The following is a 22,057-nucleotide window of genomic DNA, read 5'->3' as shown; positions in this document are numbered from 1 at the left end:
CACACTGAGAGGCCCTTTATATCGATATAAAGGGCTCTTTAAACCGGTTTCTGTACTCCTCCCTAACGAGAGGAGTAGCGCTAGTATCGGTATTACCATATCGGATTAGGTTTAGTGTGGCCGCAAATCGACAGTATTGGCCTCCGGGCGGTATCCCACAGTGCACCACTGACTGCTCTGGACAGCAATCTGAACTCAGATGCAGTGGCCAGGTAGACAGGAAAAGCCCCGCGAACTTTTGAATATTTCCTGTTTGCCCAGCGTAGAGCTCCGATCAGCACGGGTGGCGATGCAGTCCGAAATCAAACATATAAAATAAAAAAAGATCTCCAGCATGGACCATGCGGATGTGATCGCAGTAAGGGCAGGCAAATCTGTTCTATCAGCGCTCCGTTACAGAAGACGAAATTCAAAATCATTTTAAAAAAATCTCCAGACAGACGCCATAGCAGGGACTCAGTGCACTGCTGCGTGACAAGTGTAACGGAAAGCCAAAGAATCAAATGGACGCTCATGGACTGGAGGACTCAAGCTATCCCACAGTTCCTGCAGTATCCGAAAAGCATTTGCATTCTTGGCTGAGCTCCAAATGCTTCTAGGGTCAAAAACAGAGTCCGCGGTGGGTCAGGGCATAGCTCAGCAATTTACGCACCCCCCCCACCCACCCCCAGAAGTGAAAGGGAAAACAATCCTCTCGACTCTTTTACATGTCACCCTATCTTTACTGAATGCTGCAGATAGACGCGATGCTGCAGCACCCAACACCAACATCCTTGCTCCCCCCGCCCCTCGCCATGGGTGGCTGATGGTACAATATGACTGATATCCATCGTCATCATCAGCCTATTGGCACATGGGGCAGTGCAAAAGGACTGGTAACCATGCCGACTAGCATCCGTTAGGTCGATCAAGGGCGCCTGGCCCTAATTTTTCCTGGTAGATGGTGCAGTATGGCTGGTAACCGTCCTCATCATAGCAACAGGGGGCTGAGCTCCATCAGCCCCCACCCTTCATGTGTAAAGAAAAGATTCAATTGCCCCTGGACTAGCAGCGGGATGCTGGGCTCCTCTCCTCCACACTGCTTAATGTCCTGTCTGGACTATCATAGCAGCTGGAGGCTGCCTTCCACTCATTTCTCACTAACAAGTCACTGTGTCTTATTCCTGCATTCTTTATTACTTCATCACACAAGTGGGGGGACAATGCTACGGTAGCCCAGGAAGGCTGGGGGAAGAACGGAATCAACAGGTGGGGTTGTTGCAGGAGCACCCCCTGTGAATAGCATACAGCTCATAATTTCTGCTGGATCTGACACAGAGCAGCTGTGCTCTCTGGTTCTATGATACAGTGGTTTGGTACACTTGCCCAAATTCTAGACAGGACTGATTCTATTTTTAGATACCAAAAAGGAGGAATTGACTCAGGGAGTCAGTCCCAATTTTGGCTTTTGCGCCCCTGGCTAAGAGCAGCCAGGGGCACTTATGACAGCAACAGATGGTGCAGTGCAAAAGGACTGGTAACCATGATCATCTTTTTACCAATTTATGGATTGGTAGATAGTACAGTATGGCTGGTAACCATCTCTGCTGTCATGCAAAAGCAAAAGCATGCTGCTGTGTAGCGCTGCTGAATCGCCTCTGTCAGCGGCATCTAGTACACATACGGTGACAGTCACAAAAGGCAAAACAGGCTCCATGATTGCCATGCTATGGCATCTGCCAGGGCAATCCAGGGAAAAAAGCCGCGAAATGCTTGTTGCCGTTGCTTTCACAGAGGAAGGAGTGACTGATGACATTTACCCAGAACCACCCGCGACAATGATTTTTGCCCCATCAGGCACTGGGATCTCAACCTGGAAATTCCAAGGGGCGGGGGAGGCTGCGGGAACTATGGGATAGCTACGGAATAGCTACCCACAGTCAGGGCCGGCTCCAGACCCCAGCGCGGCAAGCACGCGCGTGGGGCGGCCCTTTCCCGGGGGGGCAGCAGTCTGGGCCGGCGGACCTGCCACAGTCATGCCTGCGGGAGGTCCACCGGAGCCCCGGGACGACCGGACCTGCCGCAGGCATGAGTGCTGAGGGGGCGCTCGTCCCGCGGCTCCAGTGGACCTCCCGCAGGCATGACTGCGGATGGTTCGCTGGTCCCGCGGCTCGGCTGGACCTCCCGCAGGCATGCCTGCGGCAGCTCAAGCGGAGCCGCCGGACCTGCGAACCGTCCGCAGCTGCGGGAGGTCCAGCCGAGCCGTGCGACCAGCGGACCCTCCGCAGTCATGCCCGCGGGAGGTCCGCTGCTCCCGCGGCTCCGGGGCGCCTCCCGCGCATAACTGCTTGGGGCGGCCAAAAAGGTAGAGCCGCCCCTGCCCACAGTGCAACGCTCCAGAAGTCGATGCTAGCCTCGGACCGTGGACGCACACCACCGATTTAATGTGTTTAGTGTAGCCGTGCGCACTCGATTTTATACTATCTGTTTTACAAAACCGGTTTATGCAAATTCGGAATAGTCCCGTAGTGTAGACGTACCCATGGACTGCTCTGGGCAGAACTCACATACACAAGGGGGAGGGGGTACCAGGAAAAGCAAAAAACCTGAAAGCAAAGTTGAAAAGGCAGCAGGCAGGAAACTGCACAGAGAGGAAGCAGAATTGGGGGGACCAATGCATATTTGGGGGTGTTGCTAACTCTCCTTTGCTGGAAAAATTATTCTCATTCTTTATAGTCTGGTAGCACCTAGCTGCCCTAAAATCAGGACCCCCGTGAACTGGGTGCTATGCTGCTAAACAAACACACAATGAGAGACAGAGAGCTTGCAACCTAAATAGACATGACAGAAGCACAAAGAGGTAGAGTGTTTTGGCCAGGGTCACACTGTAGGTCAGTGGCAGAGGAGGGTATAGAAATCAAGTCTCCTGATTTCTAATTCAGTGCCCTAACTAGTAATGCTTCCTCCCTTATAAACATCGCCCAGAGAACAGAAATACCCTTATTAAAACACATTTTGAAGATTTTTAAAAAAAAATCCTATTTAAAGAATGTGCTATCGGAAACCTGATTGGTTTTTAATTACTCAATTTAAAAAATATCCAAGTAAAATCCAAGTTGACAGTGTTCCCTGAAGGCCGCATTATTTGTCCCAACAAATTGGCTGCCAGGATATTCCTCAGACTAGAGGTTTGTGGAGTCTTTTCATTTGAAATTCCAACCCAGAGTTAAACCCATGCACACTTGATGAAGAGCGTCTTTCCCATGCTCATCCTTGCAAGCTGCAAGAAGGGAAGGCACTTTGAGCTGTTTCTCCCAGCTCCTTTAAAAGTAAGCAGTAGAGAATGCCATTCACTGTACTGCTGAGGAATATCAAAAGCCTTTACCTGTGCCGTCAGATATTCTGAAATCCTGCAAGCTTGACAGCGTTGTCATCTTTTTATTGACAGCATCAGCCAGATGAATTCGGTCAAGGAGTAAATCAAGTAGAAGTAAAAGACCTTTTAATCCACAATCACACACATCCGCATTGCCTGGAGAAGGGTAAGTGCTTTGGAATCTTTTTGAATGGCAAGATATTAACATGCTTATTTGTCTTTCCTTCTGCTTGCAAGACTTTTTTCCTTTCAATCTTTTCTCCCTGTCGACGTTTGTATCAGAACTGATGTACCTTATGCCTATTGACAGTTTTTGATACTGATGAAATCTGAACACTGTGACAGCACTTGGTGGACTGTTAGCAGTGTCAAGGTCACTTTATTTCTCTTGCTTTAGCTCTAATTCTTCCAGCCTGAGGAGTACTTTGTCTTAAGGGAATCCTCCTTCTTGGGCCTCTCATGACTCACAACCTCCTTGCTCCATTACTGTGGCTATTCTAAGATCAGAGTGAAGTTCATACAGTAAATAAACTATTAGCTGGACGGTGCTGTTGTGCTTTCCTAATTACAGCATGTAGCACAGTTCTGACTGCTGGTAGCAAGACTTAAAACCACAGCTATTTTAAATCAGGGAGAATCAACAACATAATCCAGCAGTACACAGAGAAGCCGTAGGGTTTATCCATTGGACATAAGTGACCAGGAAAAGAACCAGAGGAGGAAAATAACCCACTTTGGACTGGACACATGCTGAGTTGCCAACAGCAGATTCAGAGGGGATACCAAGGACTTGTGGAAAGGCCAGGTAATGCGCCAGTGACAGCATATTAAATAGCACATAGGTACAGTTGCTAAGGTATAATGATTTTTTTCTTCTGTTAATGGCAGATTGAAAATCTGCCTTCCTGTTAAACTTTTGCATTTGGCAAAAGCATTGCAAGCCACTGAGTCTCCATTTTTCAAAGTCTTCCATGGTGTACTTCAAAACTTCTTTTTTCACCAGAGTCTGCCACCTCGATGTTCGACAGAAATGTCCATTAACTCAGACACAGATCCCTCTGAGCTGAACCCCAGTAGAGCTCTAGAGGAATATTCTTAAATCCTACAGACTTTAGAGACTTCTTTCTTTAAATGTCATCATAGTAGTTTTAATCAGGAAGGGCTGGTTTGCCAAGTAGGGAAAGTCAGTCGATTCTGCTCCACTAGTTGCTCCCAATGGGGTGGGTAAAGTGTGCAAGAACCACAAGAATCTTCTAATTGTTCTCCAGAAGCCTCTTTCCAGTAACCCATCCTTTGTGACCATTGCTCACACATTCATTGATCTTAGATCAGTAAGGGCGGAAAGAGGGTGTATAATTCTGACAGGAGAGAACAACACACGTGTTAACATACCCACTATCAAGTATTTCCCGCTAGCAGTGAAAGGTACAGCTGGGACTGCCTCTTCTCCACCAGACAGGAGATGTTCCATTGGCTTCAATGGGGCTAGGATTTAATTCCAAGGGCTTGGTACATGAACAATTAGACCCCGGTGAGTCCTCTTTGAAAGGGACCTAGCTCAAAACACTCAGACTGTTCACGTGCGTCAGCAGGGTGCGGATGGACAGTCAGAACACAGCAGGCTAGCACAGAGTAGAGTCACACCCCAGCTTGCTGCACTCTCATTATTCATGGAGACAAGCCCTTAGTGTCACGTGATCCGGCCATGGGCAGTCATGCCTAGTGATCAGAGGAGAGTCAGGCCTAGCATCGGAGAAGGTGTTGGTAGTCAGGAGTCAGAGCCAAGGGTCAGGAACCAGAACCGAGGGTTTGGACCAAGTTACCATGTGTGAAACAAGACAGGACAGGGCTGGAACAAGGCTGGGGCAGGGCTGGGAACAAGCAGGCACAGGAGTGATCACAGCCCTGGGCAAATGCCTTGAGCAGCCACTGAAATTCTGCAGCTGCTTGGCTTAAGAGTCAGTCTGCTGAGTCTTCCCGTCAGTCAGGTGGTGTTGCCAATCAGGGAGCCTGCTCCAGGTCAGCTGTGTTCATTAGGTTGCCTGGAGACTGACACTGCTGCAGGCCATGATTCCTGACACTTAGGGCATGTCTACACTGCAATTAGACACCTGGGGCTGGCCCATACCAGCTGACTCAGGCTCATGCTCAGGCTGTGGGACTGTTTAATTGCAATGTAGACTTTTGGGCTTGGGCTGCACCCGAGCTCTGGGACTCTCCCACCTCGCAGGGTCCTACAGCCTGGCTGCCAGCCTGAGCTCGGAAGTCTACACTGCAATTAAACGGCCCCCCAGCCTGATCCCCGTGAGCCTCAGTCAGCTGGCACAGGCCAGCCCCAGGTGTCTAATTGCAGTGTAGACATACCCACAATCTCGTCCTCCCTTGAGTAGCTCCTGCAGGGGATTGGAGGGGTGTATCTAATACATAGAGTGACCCTTCTGGCTGAGTAAGGAGGAATGTGAAGGGAAATAGATGGCCCATGAAGACTAGTAATGAGGCAAAGAGTCATTCACCTCTAACGTCCTGATTCAAATCTAGCCCAGGCCAGTACGACCAAAGTTGCTATCTCTCAATCTAATTCATAAAGGACAGGAGTCCATACCACAACTGCCCCAGGTCTGACATTAATTAGAAGTCTCAGCAGAGACATCAAGGAAGGAATGGATATGAAGACTCCGATATTCTCCCACCCAGAAAGGGGGCCTCTCCAGCCCAGGGCTTAGGTACATTTGGAGGACAATTGGGTTGTGAGTGTCATGAGGAGAAGCTTGCAGTGTTGTTCCCTGTTTTGTCCCTAAACTGTGGTTTAAGAGGGGTCTGTATTCTCCAGATGCATCAGACACCTTTTCCAAGCACTAAGTTTACTTTAAAAAACAATCAGTGCTTTAATCATTCATTCTGCTTTTCTCTTCAGTCCAGAATAATTAAAACAGCATTAGCACAGCAATGCATTAAACAGACTGCCAAAGAGTCAGAGGGACAGATTCTGCTCTCCGTTACTTTGTTGCAAATCAGGAACAACTCCACTGGTGTAACAGAGAGGAGAATCAGGCCCTAAATATTCAGGGAGAGCAATGAACTTCTACAGTCCCTGCTGTTTGAGCATTGGCAAAATAAAAGGCTATAAAATATGATGCAGTCAGCCAAGAAAGCAATATTGCTCTGCCATGTGCATGGGCTACACAAGGGTGAGTGCAGGATCTCATTTCAAAATCCCTGTAGGTGCCTCATTTAACCATCAGCCATAACCCACTTCTTGCTTTCAATATCACTTGGTATTAGAGCTGCAGTGAACTGCTGGTGAGAGATTCTAATTCCTGCAAACAAGCCCCTGTAGGCTTGCATGGAAAATACAGAGTTCTCCTTTCAGTCGCCTGCTAGGTTCCCATCTGGCTGCTTTAACTTGGCTATTACTTTTAAATGTGCCTGTTTCTGCACATGAGACTCTGTGTCCTGCCTCAAGAGACTTTTGGATTTCCTGAGCTCCATATTCTGGCCAAAATTTCGAGTAAGATATTGAGTCTTTTCGGTGTGTGTGTGTGTGTGTGTGTGGAGAAGAAGAGATCAGATTCCAGGTTACAGTCAATGAGTAATTCCACTCACATGGTCATTTCCTTGGTTCTTTCCCTGACTGGGTTCTTCCATAATGAAGACAAAGGGCCCCAGGATGTATTACCTGAGAGAGAAGGGCAGGCAACGGAAAGAGGATTGCAGAATGAAAAGATGCTCATATGGAAAAAAAGGAAGAAGGAGATGGAGCCGACAGATGTCCAAGTGCAGAAGCAGTAAAAAGAGCCTGCTAATTGAGTAATGATTTCATGCTTGGTGTTACTGTTTGAATCTTTCAAGTGTTTAGCTTACGCTAAACACTTGAAAGGCAACCTATGCAACCTATGGGTAGGCAACCTATGGCACGCGTGCCGAAGGCGGCACACGAGCTGGTTTTCAGTGACACTCACACTGCCCGGGTCCTGGCCACTGGTCGAGGGGGCTCTGCATTTTAATTTAATTTTAAATGAAGCTTCTTAAAATTTTTTAAAATCTTATTTACTTTACATACAACAATAATTTAGTTATATATTATAGACATAGAAAAAGACCTTCTAAAAACGTTAAAATGTATTACTGGCACGTGAAACCTTAAATTGGAGTGAATAAATGAAGACTCGGTACACCACTTCTGAAAGCTTGCCGACCCCTGGTTTAGCTATTTCATTTGTATTGGTTTTACTATCAAACTTCTGTTTTATATTATTATTTAACATTTGTATGACAGCAGCACCCAGATTCTTTGATCAAGGGCTGCACTGTGTTAGTCTGTCTTTTGTACAGCACCTAAGATAAATTTACATTCCAATTTAAGACCTTGTTATCTAAAGTCACCTGTGACTGATCTATATTCATTATTCCACCTCCGTTATCACCAGTGGAGCAGCACCACTGGGGAAAAGTGATGGTAAAAGGAGAGGGAAAGGAAGCTTCAGTGGTTAGGATGTTAGCCTGGGACCTGCTCAGTTCCTAGCCAGGTTCTGTTCCCGGCTCCACCACACACTCTCTTGGGTAAGTCACTTAATCTCTCTCTGCCTCATTTCTCCAACCATACAATGGGAATACTACTACTTACTGTGTCACCAGAGAGTTATGGCTAAACACAGTAAAAGTTTGTGAGGCACTGAGGTACTGTAGACTAGTGGTTCTCAAACTTCATTGCACTGCGACCCCCTTCTGTCAATGAAAATTACTTCACGACTTCAGGATCTTTAAAAAAAACAAAAACACCTCAACAATGTCCCAGGTCTTCAATTAAAATTTTCATATAATTTTCCTCATTAGTCCAATCATCTGGTGTAATTATTTCAGAGTTTACCCTAAAGGACGCACAGATGAATTCATCTCAAGGTCAATGCAGCACAAAACAGAGTTGAATGGTTAGGAGTTATACTCCATGATGATATGAGGAACTTGTTTGTTTGGTATTAGTCATGTGGAGCAAATGATGTTGCACACTTCCTGGGAACAGAAGAGCTGTATGAAAGGGCACTTTGTTACAGAATGCATGACAGGGCATGAAATGGTGAAGCAACCATTCAGGACCCAGGGCTAAATCCCGCAAGGTGCAGAGAGCTCCTCTGACATCAGTCCCTGAATCACGACCTTGGGAGAGGGGAGGAAAAATATAAAAAGCTCATGGACTATAGGAGAAGACTAAAATTATACAAGACAGAGATGGGACAAAAAAAAAAAGACCCCTTTTAAATCCCACATCATTTGTGCCTTGCTGTCTCTGCTGGACACCTCCCTACAGTATGTTCCTCAGTGTCGATCCAATCTACTTTTAAATATCTAAAGTAATTGAGGTCCAAGCACTTTCCTTGGAAAGTCTAATGAATCAACAGACCTTACTGTTAGGGAATTTCTCCTAACCTACATTTCCCTTTGCTTAATTTCATCTTATTGCATATTAAATGGTCACCCCAATGAGAGATCCTTTCCTGAGGACAGTTGTCAGTGCTCTTGAAATTAGCATGAGAAACAAAAAAAATGGTGTGTAGGCTAAAATCTCACAAAGGAATATATCTGGAGTATTCAAAACTCTGATATATTGTCTGTGTTTTTCCTCCCACAGGCAAAAGCGAGCTTTTTTCAAAATAAATCCTTTCTGCTAATTTTTTTTGTGTATGCCCCAAAGCTGTCTCTGCTATTGAAGAAAAGAGCATGGTGCAAAACTGGGAAAATTATAGAGATGAGTGTAAACTCGAACCCTGGGTTCAGGTGTCCCGATACTACAAAAATGAGCAAGGTATAAGAATGTATGCAGAATAGAATAGAGTCAAAGCACTCCCAGATTTAGCTCTGGCTTTCTAGTGTATCTAACCACCTTGATCCACATAGACTCCTCGATCCAAATTGCTCTGTGCTTTGGGAAAAGTTTGGATCTGAATCAGAATGGCAAGTTGATCACTGGTAAAAGTGCAATGTTCTTTGGAGGCGAGAATTGCAATAGTTCTGTTTAAAGAGATTTTATTGGCATGACAAGCTATGCAACTGTTGCCAAAGTATATAATAAAAGAGACAGACCTTTCAGGTATCTTTCAGAGGTAGGTAAAAGCCAGCCATGGTAGAGCCACACACTGCCTGGGGTTTGATCCCCAGGGTCCATTTGCCATTACTGATCTGGCAACAGGTTGCTGAATAGCATGGTGCCACCTCTGCCATCTCTCCCCCTTCTCGCCGATCCTCCTTTATAATGTGCATTGCTGTGGCACCCACCACTTGCTAGGAGCTTTCCAAACAGAGAGAAAGACATGGTCCCTGTTCAGAACAACTCACAATCTTAGCAACCAAATTATCACAACCTTTGTCAAGGGTAATAGAAATGAATGAGTTTTGCAGTGGGCAAAAATGAATGCATTTCTGCACTCCAGACTCAAAGGCATCAGATGGATGTGTTCTGAAATGTTAGTTTAACTTGTCACTAGCATCATTGGGTTGATGGAATCATCACCCCTGACCAAGATGACCTCATTATCCCAGAAATTATTTAAGACATAGCAAAGGCAATTGAGAATGAAATTTGCTCAATCTTAATGGTCGATATAAAACTCCAGTCTAGTGCAGTGTTAACTAATAAAGGTTTCAGCTGAGCATGCAAGAGAAATCTCACAGTAGGGGGACATCCAGACCTATTGAAGAAGCTTATTTACTGAGGAATCAACAAATGGGTTTTTGCACTAACACAGCAGCAAATGTCATTGCAAAAGAGATGTAGCTACTCAGTTTCTTCTTCCAGGTGTGTCAAGGAAGATGTGACACGGTGTACAAACCCCATGCCAGGCAAGAAGGGGTGAAAGAGCAGGTTTGGGCTTAGGCAGTCCCATCCCCACCCTCTCATCCCCCGCACCTGCAAGGCATGCCAGTCTTGAAGGAAGAACCTTAAAAAGGGAGAAGGTCAATTCAGAAGGCAGCGGCCTGGGAAGGTGGACAGACCTCTCACCCTTAGCTCATAGAGGCCTTTGGTTGCCTGTGAGCACAGAGCCATAGGACAGATGGCTGGAGGATCCAGACAGGACAGAGATGTTGGAGCCATTTATCTCTGTTAACTTATTTTCTTTGTTATCTTGAGGGCTGAGACTAGGGACCAGGCCCCAGGGCAGACTCCTGCTGAGAATACAACTTCCCCTGGGGAGAAGATGGAGACATCGTAGGAAGTAGCCCAGGGAAAAATCAAGAAGTCTGACCAGACAGATCTTAACCACTTGCTACAGGGTCCCTGGGCTGGAATCCAGGGTACAGAGAAGGACTGAGTTCCCGTCTACAGCCTCAACAGGAGGACTAGTGGGCCTGGACCTGGGCCATCAAGGTTCACAAGCCTCTTCAACTTGAGGAGAGCTTTCTCTCAGCTTGGATGATGTTTCTCCTTAGTACAGAACATAATGAGATGTCCCTGGGCCACAGTATTTCAGGGGCCTGGGACGGAATAGACATGGAGACTGAACTACTCCCTTGCTTCTAAAATGGCATCTCCAGTGTAGTGTTGAGATCCTTGTTGCTGCCCATACCGTACCTGTTCTGTGGATACATTATCATTAAATGCATTTCAAGCCCCCCTTTCTCACTCCACGTGGCAATGCACCACTTTGACACTTTTCACCTCAGCTGAATTCATTTTCAAAACTATAAAAAGTGGAATGCCAATACCCTAAAGTATCAAGCAGGGAATTAGAAGTTTACTCCAAGCCTTTGGACATGCGCGATGGTGGTGGTGGCAGCTTTATCATTATACCTGTGTAGTAAGGCAGGGTGCTGTTGCTGAGGATTATCTGGAAGTGGGTGGGGGGTGTTAATCACCAATGCATTTGGAAGGGGCTGGGCTTTTCTTCTCCACAGCATGATTTGACAAGAAATTACTATACTGTCTTATGATGCTGCTTTCCTGAGGGACAAATTCCATACCTGTATAGTGACAGTGCAGAGGCAACCCTCATGGCTGGCTGCCTTTAGCAACACCTTCAGCCTTAACTGTACACACTTCTAATAAAAATGCAATATTATTTGGAGGGCAAAGAACAGGACTAATTTACAGAGAATGTTAGTATGTATGAAAAGCTTCTCTTGGTTTATTTCAGAAAGGCTCTTTGCGATATCATCTGAGTGCGTGAAACAGAAGAGCAGGCATGCTTCACACCAAGAGCTACTCCTCTGAAACCAGCAGCCAGGCACCATATGAAACACCAGCACTATCTGACCTTCAGAAGCTGTTCTGGTTCAGAGGAGGGTCTGACAATCATTTGGACCAAGTCTGGCCAAACCTATTCCTGGGAGACGCGTAAGGGGATATTGTATATTATGTTGTTACTAGCACACTAGAGAGAGATGGAGGGGTGTAAAGGTGGTTCACAGTGAGATGTAAAGCTATGCTCACATCACAGGGTTCCAAAGCCAAACACCATGACAGTCAGCCTCAAGTGGTTTGGATGTCATGAAAAGCTTGACATGTACATGTATAACTTACTCCTAGTCTGCCTGAGCTGTGCTTTCTACATTCCATGGATCACAATGGATTTTAGCAAGATAAACTTATTTATTATTTTTATCATGAACATTGACAACTGGCTTTTGGGGGGTTTTATCTCCTCCAAATATTTAGGGTTTGCATTTATAAAGGAAACAGTTTAAAACACAAGCTCATTTATCTCACTGTATTAGAAGTGGACTCATTTAGTTATGGTACAAAGCTACTCCAAGTGACATACAACTGCTCTTATTTTATTATCTTTTAACTCTAGGTACCTCAAATAAAAAAAAGGTGTCTATTCCCCTCTATATATAATAGTGCCTAGAAGGCCCCAACTGAGATCGCTATCTCATTGTCCTAAGCACTGTACACATACATGCTAAGAGAGAGTCCCTGCCCTTAAGACCTTATGCTCTAAATAAGACAGACAATGGGTGAGAAAGGAAGTATTATTATGCACATTTTACAGACAGGTAACTGAAGTACAAGAGGCTCAGCCTCAGAAGTCAGAATGAAGAGAGGACAAAGATCCATAATTATATGGGAGGGGGCCCCACAGATGCAAACGCAGAATTTCTTTTACCAGCTTATAACTAAATATCAAAACATATTGCACAATTACTTTGTACTTGTGGCAAAAGAAATATTGCTATGCTGAGCTACTTTGCCTCTCTCTATCAATCACCAGACAGACACTTCTGTCTATTTGTCAAAATCGCTTTTCATCCGAGGATCTTAAAGTGCTTTAAAAACATCAAACATCACAACTTCCTTGTGCCATAATTTTACCCCCATTTTACAGATGGGAAATCAGGGAGGCCTGCAGAGAGGAAATGACTTGTTCAAGGTCACACAGTGAGTCAGTGTCAGAAACAGGAATGGAACCCAAGAAAGAATGGCTATTTTCAATAACTGCAGGGCTTTGAGATATTTTGTTTACATGGCACCCACTTCATGGAGCACGTGCGTACCGGAAGTGGGATCAGTGTGGACAGTCAAAGGAGAATCCTAACTACTATCCTTTGCTCTAACCACTGAACAACATTCCCAGTGATTAACTACAAGGAGTGAGTTACCTGAACAACTGGTATCTCACAGGCTGGTCTGTACTCATGTAGCCCCTTCCCTGAAGTGTGGCTCAAACCTTCTCCCTTCTCTCTCCATGCTGCTTGCCATCATCAATATTAGGAGTTGCTTCTTTCTTCCTTCTTGCACAGATTGGGTTCTGGATATTTTCTGGCGTGTGGTGCCTCCACCCAAGGTGACTCCTCACTGCCCCATACACAGGGGTGCTTCCCTTTGAGAAAAATCAATACAAGTAGGTGGCAAGGAGTGTGAAGCCCAGTACATGAGGGACAATGAAGTACATAAACAGAAACCCCAGCAAAGGAAGAACATACCCAAAAGGGCAGCATAACAAAGCGGGGCTTTACTGGAACAGGAAAGTAGAATTGAGGGAAGGAAAAGGTTGAGGTTAACTAATAAGTACTAAATATTAATAAACAAACAAATCCCTCACCTCCCAACACTCACAATTTATCCCAACCTCCAGCTCCCACCTTGGCATCTTCCCAGGCATATGGCATCCTGAGGCTGAATCCTGAGAAGAAGTGTTGCAGCACTGTGATATTGGCAGGTTTAGATAGAAGTCAGCTTACTTTAATTCTTCATGCCTGGCTGAGCCAGGATCTTCTCTGGACTCATACCAGGCTTGCTGTTTCCATGGTCTAGAATCCTGGGGGGGGGGGGTCTTGGCTTGGCGCCAGGTCGGATCTCTCTCTGGCTGGGTGCTGGAACAGCCCAATCCATGCAGCTAGATCTCACAGCAGAGCAAACACTTGCTTTGGGGGCAATGGGCACTGTGCTGTTTCTTTCCCACTTTCCAAACTCAAAACTGAAATTAATCCTATCTGTGTGGAGTCAAGCTGTCCCCTGCCTGGGGTCGTGCAGCCCTGGCTTGTCACTGGTCCAGTGGACTGCCTCCGTATTAGCCTCACCAGTAATTTCTAGTTCTTTCGGTCCCCACCCCTGACTCCATGCGTGCTGGGAAATGGTGTCAAAGGGCTCTGGTAGCTGCTTTAGTTGTAGTCCTTTTTGTAATGTCCCCTAGGGGAGAGGTTCTCAAACTGAGGGACGGGTCTCCCTGGGGGGGGCATGGAATATATTTGGGGGGGCTGGGTGAGAAGCTTTAGGAAAAAGAAAACTTACTGCGCACATTTTATCCACAGCGATGTGTAACTAGCAAAGCTGTTTCCTCCAGACATATCAGGTCCTCAGATGGCGCTGTGCATTTGACTCTTGACGGATTTCTGTTAAGCTCGTATAGCATTATACAAAGTCGTTGCCACCTGTACGTTAATTGGTTTGCTGTCATTTAATTGTAAGCATCAACCATTACAGTTTGAATCAATGCCTTCCTGGTTTTAATATTCAGTGAGAGCTGCATGTTGATTTTTAAAGGTGGGAAGAAGGGTGTAAACTACTACAGACACAAAATAGGGGGTGCAATCAAATTAAAGACCCATTGCCCTCGAGGCTCAGTCTGGTGCTCCAGCAGCGGGCAAACTCCAAGTGGTGGTTACAATACCATCTCACATTCTTCAGTAGCCATCTCTCTAAGACCAAGGCACTATGGACTAACACAGTTGTCTGTTAGCCATTCACAGCCCTGTAAAGCGAGCTGCAGTGCTTGCATTCTTCCCCAGGGTGAGCAGGCATTCACAGTAAACAGTGCTATTTTAATGCTGAAAGTCAGCAATGATCTCAGTGAAACCTTCATCATCTTTCAACAGATGGGCTGCTAGAAGTAAAGCAACTCTTCAAAACCTCAATATTACTCACATCCTTAATGCAGCAGATGGGCCATACAGTATCAATACAGGAGCCAGATATTACAAAGATCTGCAAGTAGCGTACCATGGAGTAGAAGCATTCGATGACCCTTCCTTTGATTTAAGTATCTTTTTCTATGATGCCGCTAATTTCATACACAAAGCCTTACAAACACCAGGAGGTAAGGAAGGTGTTAGATATTATGGAGAACATGTGCATAAGTGCTTTGCTGTATGGGTCCTATAGCACTAATTCAGACTATTTCAGTCAATTAAGCCTGAGAGGCAACATGAACTAGTGGACTGTGCCAAGGATGGAGAGCCTGATCAAAGCCCACTGAAGTCACGGGGATTCTTTCCAATCACTATCAGCATCATGGTCTAGTTGCTAGGAATTTTTTTAGGTCTACTTGTTCCCTCTGATCCTGACTGACTGTGTGGTCTTTGGCAACTAGTCAATGAGGATCTTATCCTAGGATGTACCGATCACCCTCCACTTCCTCCTCAGCGCCTCACAGGTCTGGGCCATCAACCGCTTTGTATCTCAGATTCTCCACAAGTAAAATGGGGAGAACAGTCATTTACCTCCTTGCAAAGTTGCTGCGAGGGTTCATGTTCATACAGTACTTTGGAAAGGTAAAGTGCTCTCTAAGTGCTAAATATAATTAGAAAAAAGAAACCACCTGGTGTAGTAACAAAGGGGGAAATAGAGGTTTGCGCCTGATGCTTGGAAATAACATTTCATAATCCCAATAATGACTAAGGTGTTAACATTTTATGTTCTGTGGGGTGCAATATTTTTCATCTTTCCCCCATTTCAAGAGAGGAAGAGTTAAAGATTTTTTGTTTGCAGCAACCGTTGGGGGCACAAATTTCAATCATGAGCCAGGGATCTGATCTTTAATGGCTTGGCTAAGGCCCCAAAGCACCAGGGGAAAAGAAAGTCCTCCTCTATATAGTTCTGGTGAGGGCATACCTAGATTGCTGTGTTCAGTTCTGAGGTACCTCAATACCAGAAAGATTATGAGAGGAGTTTCAGAGCAGAGCAACATAATACATAAAGGGACAGGAGGGTTTGACTTGCGAGGAAAGATTAATAAATATTTTGATTTGGAAATGGGAGTTGTAATGTGGTTTCTTCATGTCCCCATTGTCCTCTGTAGGTTATGCTTCCCAGCTGGACTATATCTCCCATGATGCAACATGGCCAGGGACTCTCATGATGCACCACCTCTCTTCTCCAAGACGAGTGACCATGATGGGAGATGTAGTCCAACCAGGGGGAAATGGGAGTACAAGGCAGTTAAACTACAACCCCCATGAGATGCTTTGGTAGCCTTTCTAAATTGAAATATTTTATTTTGGGGGCAAAATATTTCTATTTCTGGCCAAAACATTTCAGCATTCAAATTTTATCCAAAATTTTCCTTAGAAGAAAAACACCATTTTTCAACTACCTCCAGCCACAGTAAGTCCGTAGCAGAACCAAGATTATTATTAAGGAGTCCTGATGGCCAAGCCCTTGCTGTAAGATCTAGATCCCACTCCCTTCCGGTATACGTTTAGTAGTATAGCTATTGCTGTTACTCATGTATGGATGACCAGAGAGCTTCAGTGTCCCAAGCCAACAGCACCTCAGAATGCGCTAACAATCAGTGAAAATCTGGCTATTTATTGTATTTGTTGATTCTGGCTGTTTTGACCCCTCTGGGTCTATCTTACCTTGCAAGTTCTAAAGCCCACTAGGCATGTGTTGTCCCATTTATTTTCAGGTAAAGTGTTCGTTCACTGTGCCATGGGGATAAGCCGCTCTGCATCTTTAGTGCTCGCTTTTTTAATGATCCATGAAAACATGACGCTTGTGGAGGCTTTAAAAATGGTGAATTCTTACAGAGAGATCTGCCCAAATACAGGATTTCTGAGCCAGCTCCGAGACCTGGACATCAAATTAAATGAAGAGAGGAAAGAAGTTAAAGAATCTGCCAGCAAAGAACCATAATACAGAACTGTACAGAGAGTGGATGCAACACATTCAGTATTTCCTGAATCTCTTTTAAAATGAATTATGTTTTCTAAGCCAAGGGCATAAACTGAAAATGCAGTATAACACATATTCTATATGTAAATGCTTATTTGACTTTATTATCTTTACATTGTATAAAGCCTATCTAAATTCTACCTTCAGCTCAATTGGCTATAGTATTCTTCACTCCCTGTCCTCAACTGTTGTGAGAAATAGCTGTAAAGTGTTAAGCAGCTGCCAAGCTCCACCCCAGAGGTGGCTGCATTTCAGGGATGCATGACATTTATATTAGTCTGTGAAGTGTTAGGATTCTTTGGGGGTGAAAAGTGCATTGTTATTATATTATTTGTACTTCAGTAGTGCCTACAGGCCCCAGTCAGGGCTCCCATGGTGCTATATATGTTTAAGATTGTTGGTGTTTTGAGGTTTTAATGTTGGCATCTGTTTGTTATAGGTTATAACAATTTGTGCAGCAGTCTGAGCCCCTTGGCTGGGCCATGGAGGCTCTTTAGATATAGAACAGCTGGGAAATGTTGAAGCCACTCTCTTAAGAAACAATTCCAGTCTGTTTTCCATATTCCTCCCCCCTGGGTCTTCATCAGTAGGGGATTTTCATGAAAGGATCTTAACTTGAATGGATTTTCATCTGCTCTGGCTGCTCCCCACCAAAAGTCAAGCAGTTGCTGTAGAAAATGGTTATGCTGTCATGAAGGAGGCAGCTTGGAAATGGTCTCACAGCAGAGGATCTAAAACTATTGCATTGGCAGCAGAGGTAGGTGTGTGTGTGTGTGTGTGTGTGTGTGTGTGTGTGAGCTCAAAGCCATCAAGAATTAAGGGTCTTTCATTAGATCTGAAAAGATGATCCAACTTTGCAACTTTAATTTTTATTTATTTACAGTTTTCCCTCTCAAAATCAAGACTACTTTCACAGAAAGATCATGTTTTGTAGTATTTTCCCATCTGCAATGAGAAAACACAAAGAGAAGCCACTGGATTATTAAGGAGAGTGCTAATAGGTACAGCACCTTTTATCTCTAGGTCACTGGAGCATAGCGTGACTAGATAGCAAATATGAAAAATCAGGACAGCAGATGGGGGGTAATAGGCACCTATATAAGACAAAATCCCAAATATCAGGACTGTCCCTATAAAATTGGGACATCTGGTCACCCTACTGGAGCAAGTCTGGGCCAGTGTAGCAGTGACCCACAGTCGCTGTCATCTGATGGCTCTATGCTGGCTTGTAATTATGTGAAATGAATCTTGCCGTCCCAGTCCCATCCCCAGTAGACAGAAGTCCACATCACAAAGCCAGCTCCTGAACTGCCACTGATGTGCCCATCCTTGCTGCCAGTTTCAGGAATGAATAGGCATGGATATCAGACTACCCTGAGCTGGTTGCTCAGGAACAGGGCTGAGGCAGATTTGTATGGCAGCATGGAAAAGCATGCACTGCCCCTCCCTGTGCTGTCCATAAGACTCCCTCCCGGGCAGTCAAGTGCAGAACTATCCACAATTGCAGGATTTTCTCTGATTACCAGCAGATCCCATCTGCCTTAGCCTACCAAATGAATATGGAACTTTGAAGTAGACCAGACATCTTTGAGTACTCAAGCATGATCCTGTTACCATTAAAGTCTACAGCAAAGCTCTCATTGACTTCAGTGGAAGGAGGACTGAGCCCTTCAGTCAATGTTTTCCTCCCAGGGGAACACTGCCATTGAACCCTGAAGGAATTTGCTGAATAGCAGTATTTGCCATTTGCCCAGAAGAAAGTGCAGTAAGATCTTTCCCACAGGACGTCCCCAAGCACCAGAACCTAAGGAGATTAATTTGTGTACAACATTTAATATCTTTATTGTTGCATGTTTACACAACAGGACAACAGATGCATTGTAAAGAGGAGAGAACCAATATTTTAATACTATTAAAGTTAACCCACAATTCCAAAGGAGCTGGTTGGCGTGACAGACATATGGGTGTGTCAGAGCTGCTGTGGTTATTCATTGTTATGATGGAAAAATTCTATATGGACTATAAAGTGTCATTAATACTATAGCTGTGATGGTTTACTATAGTGCTGTTCATTCGTTTCCATGGAAGAAACTCTAGTGCATTTTCCCAGCACTGCTGACTTGTTGCGGGGCGGGGGGGGGGGGCAACTAGAATGGTGTTTGCACTGGCTCTCTAATAGCAAATTCCAACCCAAGGATTTGCAGACTGTTTCTGCAGTAAGTGTACTCTGTGGGAGCGGGATGAGAAAACATGCTAGGCGCTATGATCTCCTCTCACCAGTAGATGGAAGTATAAACCCGAGGCTGAGCTGAAGAACCCAGCAAACTAAACTGGGTAATATGTACACAGCACATTTAAAATCCTACATATAATCCACAAGTTTTCCCATCATTCTTTCAAGAAAGCAAATCACCACAACATGCTAAATGTGTTCATTAGAGCCAGAATTACCACATCTCAGATCATTAGGAAAGCTCTCTGTCTCCACCCTGAAATTCTTAACATAAACTCCTCCTTTGTACAGTAATAAGCTGTAAACACTTTTATTCTCTCTCTTGATTTTATATATATATAAAGCAAGCAATGATACAACCAGATTGGGACAAATCTGTTGCACATCAAACACAGAGAAAAATAATAAATTAATAACTTGTATTCCCTATGCGAGATGTGTTTTACTCCATGTTGAGGTAGAGGTCCTGTCCCAGGATTAATGAGCAGCTAGGAGGAACAGATTGGCCCAGTCTGCACCTCTGGCTATTAATTCCATCTGGTCATTAATCCTCAGGAAATTCCCTGCATTGAACGCTTTATTACTATTTTTATTTAGGATTCTTTGAAAAAATCCTAGGTGGATGGGATATTTTATGGTGCTTCCAATTGATAGGTTTACTCAACAGCGCAAGGAGCTCAGATTCTTAGGTTGTGTAAATCAATGTAGCTCAACTGACATTAGCAGAGCTACACCAATATGCACCAGCTGAGAATCTGTTCCCATTTAGATCTCAATTTCTGTCTGTTGTTGTCTCAGCTGCCCTTTACTGGATGCTTTAGGTTTATAATTAACTCATTAAAAATAGAAGTTGAATACACTGAAAGTAGCAGGCAGTCTGGAAATCTGCTGTGTAACTAACAACTTAGGAAGAAGCTAAACGGCATCATTTAAACAAAATTAATCCAAAACAGCACAGTGAAGGAGCTGCAACTTCAAGGCAAGTACTTTTAAGCTTGTTTACAAACCAGTAACACTAAACTTAATAATGTTTATAAGAATCTTGTAGGGGAGGGATAGCTCAGTGGTTTGAGCATTTGCCTGCTAAACCCAGCATTGTGAGCTCAATCCTTGAGGGGGCCATTTAGGGAACGGGGTAAAAATCTGTCTGGGGATTGGTCCTGCTTTGAGCAGGGGGGTTGGACTAGATGACCTCCTGAGGGTCCCTTCCAACCCTGATATTCTATGAATACATGCACTGGGCAGAACATAAGAACGGCCATACTGGGTCAGACCAAAGGTCCATCTAGCCTAGTATCCTGTCTACTGACAGTAGCCAATGACAGGTGCCCCAGAGGGAATGAACCTAATAGGCAATGATCAAGTGATCTCTCTCCTGCCATCCATCTCCATCCTCTGACAAACACAGTCTAGGGACACCATTCCTTACCCATCCTGGCTAATAGCCATTAATGGATTTAACCTCCATGAATTTATCCAGTTCTCTTTTAAATGCTGTTATAGTTCTAGCCTTCACAACCTCCTCAGGTAAGGAGTTCCACAAGTTGAGTGTGCGCTGTGTGAAGAAGAACTTCCTTTCATTTGTTTTAAACCTGCTGCCTATTAATTTCATTTGGTGACCCCTAGTTCTTGTATTATGGGAATACCGGTAAGTAAATAACTTTTCCTTATCTACTTTCTCCACATCACTCATGATTTTATATACCTCTATCATATCCCCCCTTAGTCTCCTCTTTTCCAAGCTGAAAAGTCCTAGCCTCTTTAATCTCTCCTCATACGGGACCCATTCCAAACCCCTAATCATTTTAGTTGCTCTTCTCTGAACCTTTTCTAGTGCTAGTATATCTTTTTTGAGATGAGGAGATCACATCTGTATGCAGTATTCAAGATGTGGGCATACCATCAATTTATATAAGGGCAATAATATATTCTCCTTCTTATTCTCTATCCCCTTTTTAATGATTCCTAACATCCTGTTTGCTTTTTTGACCGCCTCTGCACACTGCATGGACATCTTCAGAGAACTATCCACAATGACTCCAAGATCTTTTTCCTGATTTGTTGTAGCTAAATTAGCCCCCATCATATTATATGTATAGTTGGGGTTATTTTTTCCCCATGTACATTACTTTACATTTATCCACATTAAATTTCATTTGCCATTTTGTTGCCCACTCACTTAGTTTTGTGAGATCTTTTTGAAGTTCTTCACAGTCTGCTTTGGTCTTAACTATCTTGAGCAGTTTAGTATCATCTGCAAACTTTGCCACCTCACTTTTTACCCCTTTCTCCAGATCATTTATGAATAAGTTGAATAGGATTGGTCCTCGGACTGACCCTTGGGGAACACCACTAGTTACCCCTCTCCATTCTGAGAATTTACCATTAATTCCTACCCTTTGTTCCTTGTCTTTTAACCAGTTCTCAATCCATGAAAGGACCTTCCCTCTTATCCCAAGACAACTTAATTTAGGTAAGAGCCTTTGGTGAGGGACCTTGTCAAAGGCTTTCCGGAAATCTAAGTACACTATGTCCACTGGATCCCCCTTGTCCACATGTTTGTTGACCCCTTCAAAGAACTCTAATAGATTAGTAAAACACATGTTGACTTTTGCCCAACAATTTATGTTCTTCTGTGTGTCTGACAATTTTATTCTTTACTATTGTTTCAACTAATTTGCCTGGTACCGATGTTAGACTTACCGGTCTGTAATTGCCAGGATCACCTCTAGAGCCCTTTTAAAATATTGGCGTTACATTAGCTATCTTCCAGTCATTGGGTACAGAGGCTGATTTAAAGGACAGGTTACAAACCCTAGTTAATAGTTCCGCAACTTCACATTTGAGTTCTTTCAGAACTCTTGGGTGAATGCCATCTGGTCCCAGTGACTTGTTAATGTTAAGTTTATCAATTAATTCCAAAACCTCCTCTAGTGACATGAAGTGGGCTGTAGCCCACGAAAGTTTATGCTCAAATAAATTTGTTAGTCTTTAAGGTGCCACAAGAACTCCTGTTCTTTTAACTTCAATCTGACAGTTCCTCAGATTTGTCACCTACAAAAGCCAGCTCAGGTTTGGGAATCTC

At 44.4% G+C, this 22,057-nt stretch overlaps 1 protein-coding gene across 1 annotated transcript; it reads left to right on the top strand.

Annotated features, from left to right (window-relative positions):
• The first annotated feature begins 11,529 nt into the window (after nt 1-11,529).
• On the top strand, nt 11,530-16,700 carry LOC123374140 (dual specificity protein phosphatase 13-like). The gene is made up of 3 exons (XM_045023687.1): nt 11,530-11,681; nt 14,663-14,883; nt 16,474-16,700. Exons 1-3 carry the CDS (start codon nt 11,530-11,532, stop codon nt 16,698-16,700), a joined length of 600 nt encoding a protein of 199 aa, XP_044879622.1.
• Nucleotides 16,701-22,057: the final 5,357 nt, after the last annotated feature.

This window comes from Mauremys mutica, chromosome 7, assembly GCF_020497125.1.
Source record: "Mauremys mutica isolate MM-2020 ecotype Southern chromosome 7, ASM2049712v1, whole genome shotgun sequence".
In the NCBI taxonomy this organism is placed as follows: Eukaryota; Metazoa; Chordata; order Testudines; family Geoemydidae; genus Mauremys; species Mauremys mutica.
This window is presented reverse-complemented; position numbering and strand designations above follow the sequence as displayed.

Bases quoted from the DNA above. Each gene is read 5' to 3' on its own strand.
- LOC123374140 (XM_045023687.1), top strand. From the start codon at position 11,530: ATGCTTCACACCAAGAGCTACTCCTCTGAAACCAGCAGCCAGGCACCA. The intron at 11,682-14,662 runs GTAAGGGGATAT...ATCTTTCAACAG, and splicing joins AACCTATTCCTGGGAGACGC to ATGGGCTGCTAGAAGTAAAG. The intron at 14,884-16,473 runs GTAAGGAAGGTG...ATTTATTTTCAG, and splicing joins AGCCTTACAAACACCAGGAG to GTAAAGTGTTCGTTCACTGT.